Source organism: Coregonus clupeaformis, chromosome 31 (assembly GCF_020615455.1).
Source record: "Coregonus clupeaformis isolate EN_2021a chromosome 31, ASM2061545v1, whole genome shotgun sequence".
Taxonomy (NCBI): Eukaryota; Metazoa; Chordata; class Actinopteri; order Salmoniformes; family Salmonidae; genus Coregonus; species Coregonus clupeaformis.
This window is the reverse complement of record NC_059222.1, coordinates 33,404,972-33,426,421: the sequence shown is the minus strand read 5'-3', so window position 1 is coordinate 33,426,421 and position 21,450 is coordinate 33,404,972. Positions and strand designations below refer to the sequence as shown.

The following is a 21,450-nucleotide window of genomic DNA, read 5'->3' as shown; positions in this document are numbered from 1 at the left end:
TTTACTGAGCGTGAGCAATTTTGACAAAAACAATGGATTTGTTGCTCTAAGAATTGTGCAGAGTTGGTAGAATCGTATTTAAAATGATCTACAGCTACAAAGGTGCTTCCACCAAGTATTAACTCTGGGGTGTGAAGACATAAAAAAATTAAGATCTCGTCATATCGTATGAATTTTGAAACATTTCTTTTTTTTTTTGTTCACATTGGAAATGTGGAGCAGGTTGTGTAGATCATTAGGAAAACAAATCAAATGTAATGACTTTTTAGATTTAATTTTAAGGCAGTCTGATCAGAGGATGGAACTCTTTATACCAGGGTTTCTCAAGTTCAATTGAACTAATCAGGCCTTGGGGAGTTGAAGCATGCACACTGCGGAGGCCTCTGGTCCAGAATTGAGAACCCCTACTTTATAGTCTATGGTGTGAATGAATGACAAGTCACACTTTGTTAAAGAAATGTGCTTTATTGTAACGGTTACAGTGGCATTAAACAACGAAGAACGCTGATTGTTAGAAAAAGAAACAACACGTCCATAGTCTGTTCAATGACAAGGCAAAGTGTGACACAGCGATCAGCGAATAATCATCTGCCCTTTTTTTTAACAACCATTTACACATGAAAGTAACCCAATAATTGTAGATTACAATTAAGGTATCAGGTGTCAGTATGTACAAGGCCAGAGCCAGAGAGAGGCACAGTGGAAAGAAACGCCATCTCCGTAGCAAGAGGGAAACTATGACAATTGATCCTTATACACTTACAGTGAAGGCACAGTGTGATTTAACAGGAGCGAAACGTTCAAATGCTGATCTGGAGTCAGTCTCTAGCTGTCATTCAGCACTATAAGGTGGCAGATCTTACAGTGTCAGCATACCTATACACGTTAGGACAGTATACACATACACACACTATGGTCATCAACAACACAGGTTACAGTTAGACAGGAAAGAAAAATCTGTCATCATTTAAACTAGAATTAAATTGGAGTCAGTCTGTACAACTATAAACATCAAACATTAGATAGCCAGCCTCTCTGACCAACGCAATGCACGTCCCTTTACAAGGCCACCAATGGGAGGGGAGGAGAGGGAGGGAGCGGTACCTTTAACTTGTCGTGGTAACCTGGACCACGTTCCGTGTGGGCAAAACATTATAGAAATTTTCAGATAGAAATTAACATGCATGTATCTACCTGAAGGTTCTGTAATGTTTGCCCCCCAAATGAATGCAGCCCAGGGTCTGAGACACGCCCCTCTGCTCTTCTGGGTCATATTCATTAGGGCACACTGTAGCAAAACGTTTCAAAACATTGTGCAATGAAAAAAGAAAACAAGTGTTTCTTATTGGACAAGTTCAGATAGTACCTCCCCATTTCAGCCTGTTTCTTCCAATTCGTGCCTAGTGAATACGTCCCAGAACAGGTTCTCACAGAAGACATTTAACTAAGAATCGAAAGCTTTAACCTGGAGTATACAATATAGACAATGGGTATTCAAATATTACCCTACAAAGTATGGAGTACTGCTGGTTCTGTTCAACCTGATAATTAATTTCACCTACCTGGTGTCCCAGGTCTAAATCAGACTGATTAGAGGGGAAACATTAAAAAAAATCAGTGGAGGTCCAGATTTGAATTTGAGGGGACTAGACAATAGACTACAGACACAATAATGACATTTATACAGTGGTCTCCATACAACCCTGAGATAACAATATTAGCTAACCGGCACACATGCCGACTGCAAGTGTGTGTGGTGTTATTTTAACTGTATACACACACATTGGAATGTATGTGATCAATGACATGATTGATTAAATGATAGCTAACGCAAATACCTAAGGCTAGACAGGTAGACAGATAACTCAGTGCAGATTAACACATGCGCGCACACACACAGTGATTAAGGGTTATTAAGACGTTTTATGAAGGTGTTATGGTTTCTCCATCAGTCAGTCACACAGGTCTCAGATCAGTGGACAGGAGAGGGGCTATGACAACACGGTAGGCATCAGGGTAGATAAACTGACCCAGGGACAGTGCTTATTATCCAGCATTCAATCATGTCCCTTGCCAAACTGACCTCAGAGCAGTCTATAGACCACCCACTCACCACAGGGCAGTAAAAACCAAATAAAACCATCTAAACAACAAAAGTGGAACGTCAAGGTCCTCCCAAGGCACGGGTGTCCTCAATCAGGTCCTCTTAAAGGCTGGTTTATTGCAGGTCCTCTTAAAGGTGAGAGAGGTCCTCAATCAGGTCCTCTTTTAGGCGAGAGAATAAGTCCTCTCTTGGGTCCTCTTGGAGGCTGGTTTTGCTCAGGTCCTCTCTAGAGGTCATAGTTCACTGGAGCATCAGCTGTTTGAGGTTGTCGTGGAGGATGGTATCCTTGACATCTCGGAACACCAGGCGGATATTCTCCGTGCTGATGGCTGTGGTGAAGTGGTGGTAAAGGGGCTTCTGTGTCGAGTCTCTTCTCTTTCCTCGGAAACAGTCCACTAGGAACTTCTGGACGTCCGGCAGGCTGTGGTCCGGCCCGGTGTACTCTGGGAAGTATTTACTTAGCGAAACATTCGAGACCTGCCGGGAACAGGGATCAGACCAACATAACATGGAACGTCAGTGTAATCAGAAGGTTGGTTTGGCCTCAATTACAATACTTGACATCAATAGATTTATATCTGAAAAGCTAATAGAGCTTATTTTCTTCAGTGTGGACCCTGCTCGCATGAGTCCTATCTACTCACAGCATCTCTAAGCACTGTCTTAGGTAAATGAAAACACAGCATAGAATATTCCTAATGACTGTGTTTGATGTGTTTGTGATTATGGGGAATGTGACTGTACAGACCTTCTCCTCCAGCAGGTCAGTCTTGTTGAGGAAGAGGATGATGGAGACTGAGAGGAAGACTCGGTTGTTGACGATCGTCTCAAAGATGTTCAACGACTCTCTCAGACGGTTGGTCAATCTGTCCTCCATCAAGACCTAGAACACACGGGTTAAAAAATGTAATAAATACAAATAAATGAGGTAGTGTGTGTGTGTGAGAGAGAGAGAGAAACAGAGGGCGTGTGTGGTGAGCTTATTCAGTGTGCGTGAGTGTCCACTGTGTGTGTACCTGGTCATACTCTGAAGAAGACACTAGGAACAGTATGGAGGTGACTGAGTCAAAACACTCGAACCACCGCCGTCTTTCCGAGCGCTGTCCTCCCACGTCAACCATCTTGAAGGGAACACTCTTGATCTCAAAGTCATACTCATGAATACCCTTAGTGGGCTTACGGGCTAGCAGGACGTCCTGCTGGGAAGGGATGTAGCTCTGGAGGAGAGAGAGGGATGAGTAGAAGACAGGAGAGGGGGATGGGGGTGTTAAGGAGGTAGAGTGATTTATGGAGGGAAAGAGGGTGAGGGAGAGAAACTTACCGGCTCCCCCAGCTTCTCCACATTGTCCAAGAAATACTTCACCGACTCACCCTGAGAGAGAGGAGAAATTTGTTTTAGCTTCATTGCCAATCCTACTAATACTCAGATGATGTACACACATCAGCCTAAAACTGCTGCATGTGAGTGAGTGTGTACTGCAGGGGTAGGGCAACTAGATTCAGCCGCGGGCCGATTTTTGTCGGAGCGAATGGTCGGGGGCCGGAACCCAATTATAATCATTAGAAACACCACATTGACCACAAATAAGTCCAAAAATATATTATGTTTGAAAATAACAATAATTTCATACATTGAGTATGTTTACATGCACACTAATAATTCGATATTAAAACGGATTAGCGAGCCTCCCTCTTTAGCGCAAGTGAAGTGTGTTCGGAACAACTGAATGTATGTGCCTTAGAAGTAGTTTTCACATACTAACTTTATACAGTGCATTTGGAAAGTATTCAAACCACTTCACTTTTTCCACATTTTGTTATGTTACAGCTTTTTTTTCCAAAAATGGATTAAATAGTTTCCCCCCCTCATCAATCTACTTACAATACCCCATACTGACAAAGCAAAAACAGTTTTTTTGAAAAAATTTATGGAAATATCACATTTACATAAGTATTCAGACCATTTACTCAGTACTTTATTGAAGCACCTTTGGCAGCGATTACAGCCTCGAGTCTTCTTGGGTATGACGTTACAAGCTTGGCACACCTGTATTTGGGGAGTTTCTCCCATTCTTCTCTGCAGATCCTCTCAAGCTCTGTCAGGTTGGATGGGGAGCGTCACTGCATAGCTATTTTCAGGTCTCTCCAGAGATGTTTGATCGGGTTCAAGTCCAGGCTCTGGCTGGGCCACTCAAGGATATTCAGGGACTTGTCCCGAAGCCACTCCTGCGTTGTCTTGGCTGTGTGTTTAGGGTCATTGTAATGTTGGAAGGTGAATCTTCACCCCAGTCTGAGGTCCTGAGCAGGTTTTCATCAAGGATCTCTGTACTTTGCTCCGTTCATCTTTCCCTTGATCCTGACTAGTCTTCCAGTCCCTGCCGCTGAAAAACATCCCACAGCATGATGCTGCTCCCACCATGCTTCACTGTAGGGATGATGCCAGGTTTCCTCCAGACGTGACACTTGGCATTCAGGCCAAAGAGTTCAATCTTGGTTTCATCAGACCAGAGAATCTGGTTTCTCATGGTCAGAGTCCTTTAGGTGCCTTTTGGCAAACTCCAAGCGGGCTGTCATGTGGCTTCCGTTGGCTTCCGTCTGGCCACTCTACCATAAAGGCCTGATTGGTGGAGTGTTGCAGAGATGGTTGTCCATCTGGAAGGTTCTCCCATCTCCACAGAGGAACTCTGGAACTCTGTCAGAGTGACCATCGGGTTCTTGGTCACCTCCCTGACCAAGGCCCTTCTCCCCCGATTGCTCAGTTTGGCCGGGCTGCCAGCTCTTGGTGGTTCCAAACTTCTTCCATTTAAGAATGATGGAGGCCACTGTGTTCTTGAGGACCTTCAATGCTGCAGACATTGTTTGGTGCCCTTCCCCAGATCTGTGCCGACAAAATCCTGTCTTGGAGATCTACGGACAATTCCTTTGACCTCATGGCTTGGTTTTTGCTCTGACATGCACTGTCAACTGTTTGACCTTATATCTACTACCAGTCAAAAGTAAAGGGGTCTGAACACTTTCCGAATGCACTGTATGTACAAACTCAGAATCAAATATGCTTCCCAAAAAGAACATGTTCGCTGTGGTAGAATGTTTATTTTGATTGGCGGATTTCTGCATGAGTGCCATCAGGTGGCCTGATTTCAGATGTTTCCATGTAAACATAATTATTATGGAAATCGTTCTTCTTGCAAAGCATGTAAACGTTTTAATCAAACTATTATATTAATCTGACTTTCCACAATAATTGCATTATTGTGTGCATGTAACCGCAATCATTGAGACACGATCACATACGTCTATTTTTTATTCATTTGTGGGAATACTTGGGAATAGATTTGTAGCTGAATTCCTGGTGATTTTACAGTCTTTAAAAAAAACTGTAGTGCATCCATGTGAAGTGAGCATTTGTAAGTGGCTCTGGATAAGAGCGTCTGCTAAATGATGTAAATGTAAATGTGTGCCTGTATGTGTGTGTGATGTGTAACGGAGTGTGTGTGTGTGTTTTCCACCCTGTCCTCCTGGTATTGTTTCTCAGTGAGTGGGGCGTGCCCAGACACGAGCTTTCACAGCCAAGACTGGCTCACATTCCAGTCTGAGTGTGTGTGTGTGTTAGAGCCTGTACTCACGCTACCCATGAAAGCTACAGAAGTGTAAAAACAAAAACAATAATCTATTCTTGTGTCTTTGTGATGATTAGATCACAACAGTGTGTGTGTGTTTGTTTTACTGTACACATCCTATACTACAAGACCATGGTGCTTGCCTACGGAGCTGTGAGGGGAACGGCACCTCCTTACCTTCAGGCTCTGATCAGACACTACACCCAAACGAGGGCACTACATTCATCCACCTCTGGTCTGCTAGCTCCCCTACCTCTATGGAAGCACAGTTCCCGCTCAGCCCAGTCAAAGCTATTCGCTGCTCTGGCACCCCAATGGTGGAACAAGCTCCCCCACGACACCAGGACAGCAGAGTCACTGACCACCTTCCGGAGACACTTGAAACCCTACCTCTTTAAGGAATACCTGGAATAGTATAAAGTAATCCTTCTTCCCCCACCCCCTATAAAAAAAAAATGGACACTGGATAAGAGCGTCTGCTAAATGATGTAAATGTATGACACTAAACGGCTTTTATCTCTACAACTCACCTGGCCTGAAAAGCCTGTGTCTTTGTGTGTGTGTGTGGTAGGCTAAGATTACAGAGGGATGGGGTGGGTATGTAGAGTTGAACAGATCAGAGCTCAAGTGTCTGTCCATACAGGCAGAATACACACAGAGACCAGGATATCATTTGACAGATGGCCTCAGCTACAGGCAACCAACCCAAAAGTGAAACCAAGGCATACGATTTGATATTTTCTGTAACAGATCCTGCCTCCCTTCATAATGTAAACATAGATATACACACACACACACCATGATTTCCGTAGGAAAATGTGGCGCCGGACATTTGACCAGCAGCATTTTAATTTAACAGACATTTGAGAAATTTACCGGACTCATATGCATTGGGTGCGTAACCTGATTAGGGTGTCCACCCAGGGTTCTCAGAATGACAGAAATCACATTTAGATTATGGCTAGGCCTATTCATCTTAACAGAACATGCAAGTCGAGGATGCAACAGCGTGTGTCCTTCATACCGAATTCCGATGCTAGAATAACTGCCACATTTACTTTTCCTCTGCCAACAAGACGAGTAACGAACAATAAAATCACTAGCCACTATGTCAATCTATTATTCCCCATAGTAGAAAAGTGTACCTATTCTATTGGTCAGCTTGTCGTTCTGTGAGAGAATGAAATAGCCTGTTCCAAACAGACTGGGACAGTTGTGGGACGATAGATCCATAATTCATCCAACCTGTAGGCCTAGGCTACATAAAATAAATATGAGGCTGATGCAACAGTCCAGAGAGTTTTGCTTAAAACGTTGATAAACTATTATTTCTTCACATTCTAAGCGCAGCAACGCACACAAGGCAGTAGGCGGCGCACACAAGGCAGTAGGCGGCGCACACAAGGCAGTAGGCGGCGCACACAAGGCAGTAGGCGGCGCACACAAGGCAGTAGGCGGCGCACACAAGGCAGTAGGCGGCGCACACAAGGCGGGAAAACACTTGTCAAAAGCGCATTGTACATGCCAGCGGTTTCATGTGACAGAGATGAAAATCAGTTAGAAATTTAGAAAGAGGGGAGATCTAAGGATGCTAAAACAAGCATGGGTTGCTAATATGACTAGGATTGCGCATTTGGCTACTTGACAATGAAAGAAAGTTGATTTGAAAACCAATAGACCATGACAGAAATATGCTACTGTTTCAATGGCATATGGAAGTCTTTATAAATTAATTGCCTCCACGTATCGATGGTCGGGTTTTACTTTGAAGCAAGGTAAGACATGCCTCATAATATGAAGTAAAACATTCAGGCTTCAAACAATTAAGTATACTGTATGTTTTCAAAATGCATACTGCCTCCAGCTCATTGCAAAGTGGCGTGTGATGCGCTGAAGCCTGCCCACCATTGCCTATTTCCACTTGAATGGCGAATGGGAAGAACGCTTTAATTACTAGTTGAGAAAATAAAATAAATTGCGCTTTTAAAATCGGGGCTATCAAAACTGTTAACACACGATTGCATTTATAGTTGTTACACAATGATTGGGCTTATAAAATCACGTTTCACTCCAGCAGCAACGAATGAGATAATGAGAAGCTTTAGCAGCAGCAGCTCTCACGCTGTCCTGACAGATTTACGCTCATAGCCTCTGTATGCTCTGCACTACAAAAATTAACCTATAGACCGACAAGCATGACCGGTCAAATGTATTTCCATCGACTGGTATTTCCATCAATGAATAGGTTCAAAAGCATTATTTAGCTAATGTTTTTTGTTTTTTTTGGGACAATTGGCTGGCGCCAGTTTTATTTATCAGCTTTTCATGTATTTTTATAAAAATAAATAAAAATCGGCCAAAATTCGGCTATTACCGGCTAATGTAAACCCTGACACACACCCACACACAAAGAGTTATAAACACAAATTGTTACATCTCAGACTGACTTCCCGGCCGTCGTTGCCCCCTTGTGTGGTCGTAATGCCCCCTAAAGAAATCCATGCCTTGCGGCCAAAGTGGCCGTTGTGCCCTTGGGCTGAAAATTATAATTATCAATTCCCTGCTCCGAAGCACCTCTCACTCACATGGCTCTCTCAGATATCTCAATTCTTATTAGCCAACGCCCGTCATGTAAATCGGGTCCTTCTCACAGGCATCCCAGCTCTGAAGTAGGCTACTAGTGAAGACAGACACATCAGGGATGAAACAGCGTGAGTCCTTATCTAATTCCGAGGTGCATATTGAAGAACTGTCCACATTTACTTTTCTTTAGCCAACAAGATGAGTAACAGCAAAAGCATTAGCCTACGTCAATCTACTATCCCCATAGTACAAAAGTTGACCTATTCTATTGGTCAACTTGTCGTTCTGTGCGAGAAATAAATATTCCAAAAACAGACTTTGGGACAGTTGTGGGACAATAGATCCCACATCTTCACATTATGAGCGCAGCAATGCGCAAACGGCAGTAGGCTATAACCACAAATGTTCCAAAATGCAATTAGCGGGAAAACACGATTCTCCAATCTCTAAAGCGCACCACAAATGTGAGCGGTTTCATATGACAGAGATGAAAATTTACTTTTGAAAAATCAAAAATGCAACAACTAGCAAAGGTTTTTAATATGACTAGGTTTGTGTCTTTGGCTGCTGGACAACAAAAGAAAATGAGAGAAATACTGGTTTCAATTACATATGAGGAAGTGTTTATAAAATAATCCCCTTAACACTCCTATGGTCGGAACACAGTAAGACATGCCTCATTGTCATAAATAAAAATGTATACCAGGACCCAAAACATTTATAGATGTACCATATAGATTGCAAAATAGTTGGGAAGAGATTTTTGATGTACCGATTCCATGGCACATGGTTTATGAACTGATACACAAAACGACACCGTATTCGAAATTTATGTTTTTCAATTTAAAATTATTATACAAAATTATTTTTGGTCTCAGGTTCAGGAATGGCTGAATAATTTACTGGACCTAACTCTGCAAATAGCACTGCTGGGTAATTAAAAAAGTTATAGTCAATCGATCAATAATATAATAATACTTTTAGCAAAAATGTTTATCTTTAATTTACAATCTGTAGAAACTACACTGCTCAAAAAAATAAAGGGAACACTAAAATAACACATCCTAGATCTGAATGAATGAAATAATCTTATTACTTTTTTCTTTACATAGTTGAATGTGCTGACAACAAATCACACAAAAATGATCAATGGAAATCAAATGTATCAACCCATGGAGGTCTGGATTTGGAGTCACCCTCAAAATTAAAGTGGAAAACCACACTACAGGCTGATGCAACTTTGATGTAATGTCCTTAAAACAAGTCAAAATTAGGCTCAGTAGTGTGTGTGGCCTCCACATGCCTGTATGACCTCCCTACAACGCCTGGGCATGCTCCTGATGAGGTGGCGGATGGTCTCCTGAGGGATCTCCTCCCAGACCTGGACTAAAGCATCCGCCAACTCCTGGACAGTCTGTGGTGCAACGTGGCGTTGGTGGATGGAGCGAGACATGATGTCCCAGATGTGCTCAATTGGATTCAGGTCTGGGAGAGCAGGCGGGCCAGTCCATAGCATCAATGCCTTCCTCTTGCAGGAACTGCTGACACACTCCAGCCACATGAGGTCTAGCATTGTCTTGCATTAGGAGGAACCCAGGGCCAACCGCACCAGCATATGGTCTCACAAGGGGTCTGAGGATCTCATCTCGGTACCTAATGGCAGTCAGGCTACCTCTGGCGAGCACATGGAGGGCTGTGCGGCCCCCCAAAGAAATGCCACCCCACACCATGACTGACCCACCGCCAAACCGGTCATGCTGGAGGATGTTGCAGGCAGCAGAACGTTCTCCACGGCGTCTCCAGACTCTGTCACATGTGCTCAGTGTGAACCTGCTTTCATCTGTGAAGAGCACAGGGCGCCAGTGGCGAATTTGCCAATCTTGGTGTTCTCTGGCAAATGCCAAACGTCCTGCACGGTGTTGGGCTGTAAGCACAACTCCCACCTGTGGACGTCGGGCCCTCATACCACCCTCATGGAGTCTGTTTCTGACCGTTGGAGCAGACACATGCACATTTGTGGCCTGCTGGAGGTCATTTTGCAGGGCTCTGGCAGTGCTCCTCCTGCTCCTCCTTGCACAAAGGCGGAGGTAGCAGTCCTGCTGCTGGGTTGTTGCCCTCCTACGGCCTCCTCCACGTCTCCTGATGTACTGGCCTGTCTCCTGGTAGCGCCTCCATGCTCTGGACACTACGCTGACAGACACAGCAAACCTTCTTGCCACAGCTCGCATTGATGATTTTTTTGTTGTTATTCTGTCTCTCACTGTTCAAATAAACCTACCATTAAAATGATAGACTGATCATGTCTTTGTCAGTGGGCAAACGTACAAAATCAGCTGGGGATCAAATACTTTTTTCCCTCACTGTACCACCCCTACCTTGTCAAAACACAACTGATTAGCTCAAACGCATTGTGGAAAGAAATTCCACAAATTAACTTTTAACAAGGCACACCTGTTAATTGAAATGCATTCCAGGTGACTACCTCATGAAGCTGGTTGAGAGAATGCCAATAGTGTGCAAAGCTGTCATCAAGGCAAAGGGTGGCTACTTTGAAGAAGATCAAATATTAAATATATTTTGATTTATTTAACACTTTTTTGGTTACTACTTGATTTCATATGTGTTATTTCATAGCTTTGATGTCTTCACTACTATTCTAAAATGTAGAAAATAGTAAAAATAAAGAAAAACCCTTGAATGAGTAAGTGTGTCCAAACTTTTGACTGGTACTGTATATGTAATTATAAGTCTTAATTAAAGTTTGGCTACATTTTCTGCCGCCTCCCTCCTGTCAGCATTTGTCTGGACATGACAGAATGTAGCCAATATGCATAGGCTATTACCTACACTTTGACATGTAGGCTAATTATTTATGTACATTTACTTATGTTTTTCTTAACAGAATAGCTAGTGTTTTTTGGTTTTGAAATCAATTTAAATAGGCTATTTGGTTAATGGCCTTGGTGCCCTAGCAGACGGCCTTGGTGCCCTGGCAGATTGGTCACCTCTTGAAGGCCAAATGGCCTTGCCCCTGAAATCGCAAAATTTCAGGCGTGAGACTGACTCTCTCGCATAGTTATATATCTCCTTGCCATCCTGTAAATCTGGTTATGTCACTGCTGCATTGCTGCTATGTCAGCATTCCAGCACATATCACACTCGATCTCACCAACAAACATCTCACCAAAACTCGAGTATTTCTCCTTCTATAGCTTGTTCTCCATCTTTTTAAATGGTGTGCCAACATGTGCTATTTGGGTTGCTAATTGGATTTGTTCCGACATTTCTTGATTTCCTTCTTGGATTATGTGTGCATTGTTTTGTATTGCTAGGTATTACTGCACTGTTGGATCTAGAAACACAAGCATTTCACCTTACCTGCGATAACTTCTGCAAATCTGTGTACGCAACCAATAAACTTTGATTTAATGTTTTCAGCACTTATTTCCATGACTCCAACTCATTTTCTCATGGCTCGCTCTTGTTCCTCTGCAGCAGACCTATAGTGAGCAATATGTTTGGAACATCGAATCGCAATACATATAGAATCATGATAAAACCGCAATACATATCGTAGCAGCACCTAAGTATCTTCATCATATTGTATTGTGAGGTCCCTGGTAATTCCCAGCCCTAGTGTGTGTGTGTTTGTGTTTGGAAAGCCCAGGTGTCAAGAGAGGAGAGCTGAGCTCTGCACAGGAAACAGACTGAATTCCCAGCCCTAGTGTGTGTGTGTTTGTGTTTGGAAAGCCCAGGTGTCAAGAGAGGAGAGTTGAGCTCTGCACAGGAAACAGACTGACGCACGTGCTTGAACATGTGACACACACACACCAACCTCACAAACATGCAGAGAGAGACATTGAGAGACAAGGGAGGAAGGAGTAGCAACTCTCTGGTCTCGACTCAGTTTCACTTTCACTTCAGATCAGCTCGGCCAGTCTGCAGAGGCCTGGTGAGTCTGTGTGTGTATCTGTGCATGCATGTGTGTGTGTACTGACCAGCTGGAACTCCCTGCGTCTGTCATAGGCGTGTTGTATGGCGCTGTCGGCCCACAGGGCCTGGATGGAGGGCAGGTACTTGAGGAACACGCTCGTCTCCACCTGGCCGTGCACCATCATTGAAGACCGTGTGTCGAATGACATCACATTGTCTCCGTGCACCTGGTTGTCAGAGGAACCCCAGGGGATATGAAGCTTCTCCCGTGCATCCACCAACACACGAACACCTGAAGGGGAGAGATAGGGTTTAGAGTTAACAACAACAAACACACACTGATGGGGGTCTGTGGCCCACAACCCCATCTGACAAGTATCAGAAGGTAACAAGGCTGATTTCAAACAAGTCTGAATGTTGGAGGATATAAACAACAGTTAGATAGTTTGGTCACTCTGGAGGCATGTTACACCACTGTTCAAACGAAACGGACACTGAAAAAAACCTAAACGAATAACGTTAGAAGAGTTGACAGCAGGAAGTCATATTTTCTAAAGAGGGGTCCTAATGCCTTTTTTGCATCATTATGTGTGTGTATCTGATTTAGTTAGTTAGTTATAACATAAAATGGCAATTTTACATTAGAAACAGAGATACTCCCACACCAGCCAATAGTCATCAACACGGGCGTTACTCCACTAAACGGGGAATGTGTATTTCTGAAGCTAAACCCCTAGTAGCAAGCTAATCTGTTGCTAACTTCGGCTAGCAGCTCAATTTATAAACAGAATGGAAACTCTGCCAAAAAGTTTTTACCGCTCAAGTTACAGTAGGGCCCGAAAGACGAACGTTAAGAATGTTAATGTAACGTTAACTTTTTTTAGATATAGTCCCGTAGACTTTCTCCCTAGTTACCTTTGATAACATTGCTGTAAATTGTTGCCCGGAACTCTTCTCGAGCTTGCTGGTCGAAGTCTTGCCCGTGGATTATCCTCATCTGTTTGAGGAAAGTGGACTTGCCGCTCTCGCCCGCGCCCAGTAGAAGTATCTTTACTAGCCGTTTCACGTAGGTTTTGTCCCGGGAAATACTTTTGTCAATCTCCTTAGATTTCCTCAGCTGTTCCACTTCGTTGCTGGTAAGCAGGCAAGCGGGGAAGAAGTGGTTTAGCACGGATCGGGTCGGCAGGAAGTCCGCCATGTTTCAACCAGCTTCATCGATACACGGGAGAGAGTTTGCGCGTTCATGTGAGGAGCGCGGAAACGCAACTGTCTATACACCATAGAAATATAATGATTATATTTCGATGTAAGTACACACTGGCAGCCAGATTCTGATCTTTTACCCAATTATTGTAGAAAGAGCTGATCTGATTGGTCGAAAGACCAATACGTGGAAAAATATCAGGAGTGTATTCATTAAGCAGATTCTGTTGTAAAACGTTTCCTTAACGGAAGCAAACGGAACGAAACGGGGAGGGACCTACTTCAATTTGATGCAACTGTTTGGACTAATGATTACACCCCTGAATTGGGCTACCTGTGTTAATGCAGCCACTGTCGCCAGGCAACTCGTTCACACACACACACACACACACACACACACACACACACACACACACACACACACACACACACACACACACACATACACACATTGTACACACACACACACGCCCCCACACACATTGTACACACACACAAACATACTACACAAACATTCTACCTCAACATAGTGTGAAATACACATATAAACAATAGCCTAAATTATCCAGAGCGACTTGTAAGCGCATACACTTTTCTTTCTGGTCCCCCATGGGAATCGAATCCACAATCCTGGCGTTGCAAGCGCCACACTCTACCAACTAAGCCACATGGGATCAATGAGGAGGGCAATGAGGAGACTCAGGATCTTCCCCCACAGCCCTTTCCCACACAGCCCTTTCCCTCACAGCCCTTTCCCTCACAGCCATGGCAATTATAATAATAATAATAATATGCCATTTAGCAGACGCTTTTATCCAAAGCGACTTACAGTCATGCGTGCATACATTTATTTGTGTATGGGTGGTCCCGGGGATCGAACCCACAACCTTGGCGTTACAAGCGCCGTGCTCTACCAGCTGAGCTACAACCAAAACCAAAACAAAGCAATTCCTTTGTTTTGGTTGAGTTCGATTAACCTCTTTACCGCATCTATATCGCAATGATGTCATAAAGGAGGGTGGGGTGACATTCTAGTTATCTTCACCTAGGTGACATGTTGGATGCCCTCTATGACATCATAGACCACTGTATGGCACAACAGTCCTATCAAACATTCTTAACACCACAACTCACCTATCTCTGTACAGAGTAGTTGCTTTTTGAATTTTACTGATTGAGAGATGGCTTTGTACTCTTCCAGTATTAAATTGTTGGTGTATGTAATCTTGGCATTACACCATCTGGACGGCAAGGATTTTCGGGATAACCTGATGCCCCCCATGGGCATTTGGCAGTGGGCCAGCATGCCTCACATTGAACTGAACACCAACACCATCAACTTCCATCAACGACCCTGGACCACACAGAACACCAACGAGACCACTGGACACAGTTTGCACAAGTGCACCGGAGAGGCTTGTGTTATGGTCAGCTTGGAACCCACTGCTACCCGGGTAGCTACAAACAACACTAACCAACTCAGTGGCCTTGTCGTTAGCGTGTCCGCCCTGAGATTGGAAGGTCGGGTGGTTTATCCGCGGTCCAATCATACCAAAGACTCTAAAAACTGGACCTGGTGCCTCTCAGCTTGGCACACATTATGGAGATGGATTGGGGGTAAGGCCCTGCGACAGACTTGTGTCCTATCCAGGGGGTGTACATCAAGCTGCCTCATGCTACAAAAACAGGAGATAGGCTCCTGCCCTATGGGCCATTGTGGCTTGGACAAGCCCACCACCACCCAGACCAGAAACAGTATTGACCAGAAATACAGAGATGTTAGTGCTTTGCACCAGACAACCAGTGATTCTACGGCCAGCCGCAGAACGCGTCGCCCCCGAGTAGCTGAGCTCAGGAGTAGGGAGAGAGCGGGAGCAAGTGAGCTTGTGTGGAAGAAGACCAACACCATCAACTTCCATCAACGACCCTGGACCACACAGAACACCAACGAGACCACTGGACACAGTTTGCACAAGTGCACCGGAGAGGCTTGTGTTATGGTCAGCTTGGAACCCACTGCTACCCGGGTAGCTACAAACAACACTAACCAACTCAGTGGCCTTGTCGTTAGCGTGTCCGCCCTGAGATTGGAAGGTCGGGTGGTTTATCCGCGGTCCAATCATACCAAAGACTCTAAAAACAGGACCTGGTGCCTCTCAGCTTGGCACACATTATGGAGATGGATTGGGGGTAAGGCCCTGCGACAGACTTGTGTCCTATCCAGGGGGTGTACATCAAGCTGCCTCATGCTACAAAAACAGGAGATAGGCTCCTGCCCTATGGGCCATTGTGGCTTTGACAAGCCCACCACCACCCAGACCAGAAACAGTATTGACCAGAAATACAGAGATGTTAGTGCTTTGCACCAGACAACCAGTGATTCTACGGCCAGCCGCAGAACGCGTCGCCCCCGAGTAGCTGAGCTCAGGAGTAGGGAGAGAGCGGGAGCAAGTGAGCTTGTGTGGAAGAAGACCAACACCATCAACTTCCATCAACGACCCTGGACCACACAGAACACCAACGAGACCACTGGACACAGTTTGCACAAGTGCACCGGAGAGGCTTGTGTTATGGTCAGCTTGGAACCCACTGCTACCCGGGTAGCTACAAACAACACTAACCAACTCAGTGGCCTTGTCGTTAGCGTGTCCGCCCTGAGATTGGAAGGTCGGGTGGTTTATCCGCGGTCCAATCATACCAAAGACTCTAAAAACGGGACCTGGTTCCTCTCAGCTTGGCACACATTATGGAGATGGATTGGGGGTAAGGCCCTGCGACAGACTTGTGTCCTATCCAGGGGGTGTACATCAAGCTGCCTCATGCTACAAAAACAGGAGATAGGCTCCTGCCCTATGGGCCATTGTGGCTTGGACAAGCCCACCACCACCCAGACCAGAAACAGTATTGACCAGAAATACAGAGATGTTAGTGCTTTGCACCAGACAACCAGTGATTCTACGGCCAGCCGCAGAACGCGTCGCCCCCGAGTAGCTGAGCTCAGGAGTAGGGAGAGAGCGGGAGCAAGTGAGCTTGTGTGGAAGAAGACCAACACCATCAACTTCCATCAACGACCCTGGACCACACAGAACACCAACGAGACCACTGGACACAGTTTGCACAAGTGCACCGGAGAGGCTTGTGTTATGGTCAGCTTGGAACCCACTGCTACCCGGGTAGCTACAAACAACACTAACCAACTCAGTGGCCTTGTCGTTAGCGTGTCCGCCCTGAGATTGGAAGGTCGGGTGGTTTATCCGCGGTCCAATCATACCAAAGACTCTAAAAACGGGACCCGGTGCCTCTCAGCTTGGCACACATTAAGGAGATGGATTGGGGGTAAGGCCCTGCGACAGACTTGTGTCCTATCCAGGAGGTGTACATCAAGCTGCCTCATGCTACAAAAACAGGAGATAGGCTCCTGCCCTATGGGCCATTGTGGCTTGGACAAGCCCACCACCACCCAGACCAGAAACAGTATTGACCAGAAATACAGAGATGTTAGTGCTTTGCACCAGACAACCAGTGATTCTACGGCCAGCCTCAGAACGCTTCGCCCCCGAGTAGCTGAGCTCAGGAGTAGGGAGAGAGCGGGAGCAAGTGAGCTTGTGTGGAAGAAGATGGTGGAAGTGATTAATGGGGCAGAAGAGAGGAGGATAGAGGCTGCATGCTGCATGTTTCTGGCTCTCTGCTGCTGGTTGTACGGAATGGGCCTGCTGCTCACCATCAGTGTGAGAGGACTACTGCAGGTAATGTGATGTGAAAGAGAGATTAGGGGTATGAGGGGGTCTGAGAAAGGCTTTAAGAACAACAATAGAATAGGTCCAAATAGTGACATTTACCCATTGTAGTTATATATATATTGCCTAAGCTGACATACAGTATTACTTACATGTCACTGTAAAGACTTAAGAAATCACCACATTGTTATCAATTCATTTGACCTTGGAACATGAATTAAAATATGGTTTTGTTTTCCTAATAAGACTAAGTTTATTTTCTTTCCATAGATAATGGTCGCATTAGAGCTCCATGGAGATGAGCAAAAGGAGAGAGGAGCTGAGAGGGAGACAGACAGCTGTAAAGATGCTCAAACCGCTCCAGTGTTGGTGACCCCCGTGGTTCAACTAAGAAGAGAGCACGCCGCCTCCGCCGTCAGTCCAACAAGGGGAAACACTGAATAACGTGCCCATACAGGACATTGTTCATTTGCATTCCAAATAATACAATATCATATTTTCTAATAAATGATACTTGTTTTTGCATCATCTGTTTCTCAGTTCTTATTTTGTTATAGGAGTAGTTTGAAGAGGTTTGAAAATAATCACGAAATGACCACAAAATTACCACGAAATGTAAAAAGTATAATAGCCATTTAGAATATGTAAAACAAAATACCACAGAAAGAAATAACATATTTCAGTTGATTTATAAAACACAACAGGGGCTTATACATGCTTATAACAACTACCAATGCATTATACCTGAATGCTTTAAGTAAAGTTTTACCGTCATATACATCTGAAGCTGAAATGAAAGCCTTTTTAGATTCACTGTTGTTGCCCATCACCCTGTGCTGGGGTTTTGAGAGAGAGAGAGAGAGAGAGAGAGAGAGAGAACAGTCTGCAGCACCCGGCCTCACCCTACTAGAATCTGAAGTCAAATGTCTTTATGTTTGCTGATGATCTGGTGTTTCTGTCACCAACCAAGGAGGGCCTACAGCAGCACCTAGATCTTCTGCACAGATTCTGTCAGACCTGGGCCCTGACAGTTGCCAGGACCACTAATACAAATTCCATCTAGACACCATTTGCCCTAGAGCACACAAAAAACTATACATACCTCGGCCTAAACATCAGTGCCACAGGTAACTTCCACAAAGCTGTGAACTATCTGAGAGACAAGGCATGAAGGGCCTTCTATGCCATCAAAAGGAACATAACATTTGACATACCAATTAGGATCTGGCAAAAAATACTTGAATCAGTTATAGAACCCATTGCCCTTTATGGTTGTGAGGTCTGGGGTCCGCTCACCAACCAATAATTCACAAAATGGGACAAACACCAAATTGCAGAATTCTGCTAAAATATCCTCTGTGTACAACAAAAAACACAAAATAATGCATGCAGAGCAGAATTAGGCCGATACCCGCTAATGATCAAAATCCAGAAATGAGCCGTTAAATTCTATAACCACTTAAAAGGAAGCGATTCCCAAACCTTCCATAACAAAGCCATCACCTACAGCGAGATTAACTTGGATAAGAGTATATGGATGGTGTTAAGAGATAGATGGGAGGTATTGAATGGAGTTGAAGGATGGGACTAATAACAAATAACAACAAATAATAACAAGATAACTAATAATGTAAGCATACTGTGTCCATAATAAGTATATAGGTTGTATGTTGGGAGCTTTTGGGAAAGAGCACAGTTAGAAAGATATGGCATATAGAAGCAAACCGGATGGACATCATGAAAATGATCTGAGAGGTTGAGAGTAGAAGAAGTTCAGGAGCAAAAAACAAAAAAAACTAATAAAATAGAATTATTGTAAAATTGACTGTGTCCATAAGGTGTAGATAGTAAGTATAGGCTGGAAGTAGAGGCCTGGGCATTGTTGTTCACTAATTTACCCCAAGTAGGGAAAGGATGGCGGGGTTGAAAAGTAATAAAGGGAGTATATATATAAAAAAACATGGGGGATTGGAAGTGATGCAGACAATTACATTGATAGAAGTTACAATCTATCTGCAATATTAAGCTGATCTACCCCCTGAAAAAAAAAAAAAAAAAAAAACTTGGAGAAGAGTCCCTAAGTAAGCTGGTCCTGGGGCTCTGTTCACAAACACAAACAGACCCCACAGAGCCCCAGGACAACAACAACACACAATTAGACCCAACCAATTCATGAGAAAACAAAAAGTTAATTACTTGACACATTGGAAAGAACTAACAAAAAACAGAGCAAACTAGAATGCTATTTGGCCCTAAACAGAGAGTACACAGTGGCAGAATACCTGACCACTGTGACTGACTAAACTTAAGGAAAGCTTTGACTATGTACAGACTCAGTGAGCATAGCCTTGCTATTGAGAAAGGCCGCCGTAGGCAGACCTGGCTCTCAAGAGAAGACAGGCTATATGCACACTGCCCACAAAATGAGGTGGAAACCGAGCTGCACTTCCTACCCTCCAGACAAACGTATGACCATATTAGAGACACATATTTCCCTCAGATTACAGAGATTCACAAAGAATTCGAAAACAAACCCATTTTTGATAAACTCCCTTATCTACTGGGTGAAAAACCACCGTGTGCCATCACAGCAGCAAGATCTGTGACCTGTTGCCACAAGAAAAGGGCAACCAGTGAAGAACAAACACCATTGTAAATACAACGCATATTTATGTTGACTTATTTTCCCATTTGTACTTTAACTATTTGCACATTGTTACAACACTGTATATATACATAATATGACATTTGAAATGTCTTTATTCTTTTGAAACTTCTGAGTGTAATGTTTACTGTTAATATTTATTGTTTATTTCACTTTTGTTTACTATCTACTTCACTTGCGTTGGCAATGTTAACATACATTTCCCATGCCAATAAAGCCCTTAAATTGAAAAATTGAAATTGAATTGAGAGAGAGAGAGAGCAGAAAAGCCTGGACCCTCTGTCAGTTCAGTGAAGCAAAGAGGAAGGGTAACACAAGCCGACATGGAGAGGATTCGTTGGAAGACACACACACACACACACACACACACACACACACACACACACACACACACACACACGCCAAGCCCCTCTCTCGTCTATAACCAGGAAGTGTGCTTTGAATGACAATACATTCTACAAATCTTGCAATGCAAAATTAATACATCACTTAACCATGTGATTTTTCTTTTCATTTTGCCCTGATAAAACGTTTTTACATCCTTAATTAGACCACATTTTTGACCAAAGTTGACCAAATGAAACATAATAGCTGTTCCTAAAATTATAGCATTGTAATACTTTATTATTCACATCACATCAAAGGCCTCATTTAACATTTAACAGAACAATTCAACACTGCCTAATTACAATCATAACTTTATCATGAATCATGAGATGTACGAGATGTAAGATCCAATGTCGCCACCTAGCGGTCACACCACACAATTGCGTAAATGCAGAGCATATCGGTACCTTACTTCATGTCGCAGGCTTTGACAGACAGACAGGTGGTTCACTGGTGGGAATATAGAACCGTGCCCTGATTGGCTGATACGATCTCCCTCTCCATCCCTATCGATGCATGCTGGTCATTGTATTGATAACCTGCTCGCTTATTCCTTCGTATCCAGCGTCTTCGCTTTGGCTGGACAATTATTAGGCTACATTCATTTAGAGTGTAGCCGTTATCATAGCGAATAATAGGGAAGGAAGGCAGACAACATGACCATCAGAAATGTACGGGATCATGGACAGAGGTTCCGACCTAGGATGGCATGTCTCATCAGAGATCATTATGCAACAGGGCAAATGCAGACATCTAGGCTACAGTGTTTTGCTATATTTAGTTTAGTGTGAGAGAGCTCTATGCAGTATGCAGTAAAATGAGACCACCTATTCTCAATGTGCAAAGTGTTACATTACTTTCGTGAACAGCCTTTCACTAACTTGTACTTTAGCTTTGATTGACACTGTTCTCTCTACCATTGTATTGATACTCAGTGATGAGGTCAGTGAGTGTGTGATCAGTATTATCTGATCAGTTATTGTGTGATTAGTATTAGCACCTCCAGTAGCCAGCAGATAATCCAACCCATTTGGACTAACCGTACTGGACAGGACAAACTCTTGTTGCATTCCCAGCTGGGACCATGCTTGTTGTGCCTGCTTCTGTTACCAACAGGGTACTAAAACTGGGTTCTCAGTGTAACTTAAAGGGGAACTGCACCCGCTGATTTGGCCTCGTTTTTTGGCTTGCTCTTCAAGAAATGCTGGCGGCCATGAC

At 43.9% G+C, this 21,450-nt stretch overlaps 2 protein-coding genes across 2 annotated transcripts; one reads left to right on the top strand and one right to left on the bottom strand.

The window, feature by feature from the left end:
• Positions 1–449: 449 nt before the first annotated feature.
• LOC121547385 (guanine nucleotide-binding protein subunit alpha-13) lies at positions 450–13,545 on the bottom strand. Its single transcript, XM_041858641.2, has 6 exons — positions 13,156–13,545; positions 12,306–12,532; positions 3,426–3,476; positions 3,121–3,321; positions 2,853–2,987; positions 450–2,581 (listed from the first exon to the last, which is right to left on the bottom strand). The coding sequence occupies exons 1-6, from the start codon at positions 13,436–13,438 to the stop codon at positions 2,345–2,347; spliced, it is 1,134 nt and encodes a 377-aa protein (XP_041714575.1). The 5' UTR covers positions 13,439–13,545; the 3' UTR covers positions 450–2,344.
• Positions 13,546–14,405: 860 nt separating this feature from the next.
• On the top strand, positions 14,406–17,708 carry LOC121570546. The gene is made up of 3 exons (XM_045209874.1): positions 14,406–14,824; positions 15,041–17,189; positions 17,451–17,708. Exons 1-3 carry the CDS (start codon positions 14,625–14,627, stop codon positions 17,622–17,624), a joined length of 2,523 nt encoding a protein of 840 aa, XP_045065809.1. The 5' UTR covers positions 14,406–14,624; the 3' UTR covers positions 17,625–17,708.
• The last annotated feature ends 3,742 nt before the right edge of the window (positions 17,709–21,450 follow it).

Bases quoted from the DNA above. Each gene is read 5' to 3' on its own strand.
- LOC121547385 (XM_041858641.2), bottom strand. From the start codon at position 13,438: ATGGCGGACTTCCTGCCGACCCGATCCGTGCTAAACCACTTCTTCCCC. The intron at 12,533-13,155 runs GTAACTAGGGAG...TCTCCCCTTCAG, and splicing joins TTACAGCAATGTTATCAAAG to GTGTTCGTGTGTTGGTGGAT. The intron at 3,477-12,305 runs GTCAGTACACAC...CCTCTCTCTCAG, and splicing joins GACGCAGGGAGTTCCAGCTG to GGTGAGTCGGTGAAGTATTT.
- LOC121570546 (XM_045209874.1), top strand. From the start codon at position 14,625: ATGGCTTTGTACTCTTCCAGTATTAAATTGTTGGTGTATGTAATCTTG. The intron at 14,825-15,040 runs CACTGGACACAG...AGCTTGGCACAC, and splicing joins ACACAGAACACCAACGAGAC to ATTATGGAGATGGATTGGGG. The intron at 17,190-17,450 runs GTAATGTGATGT...TTCTTTCCATAG, and splicing joins GTGTGAGAGGACTACTGCAG to ATAATGGTCGCATTAGAGCT.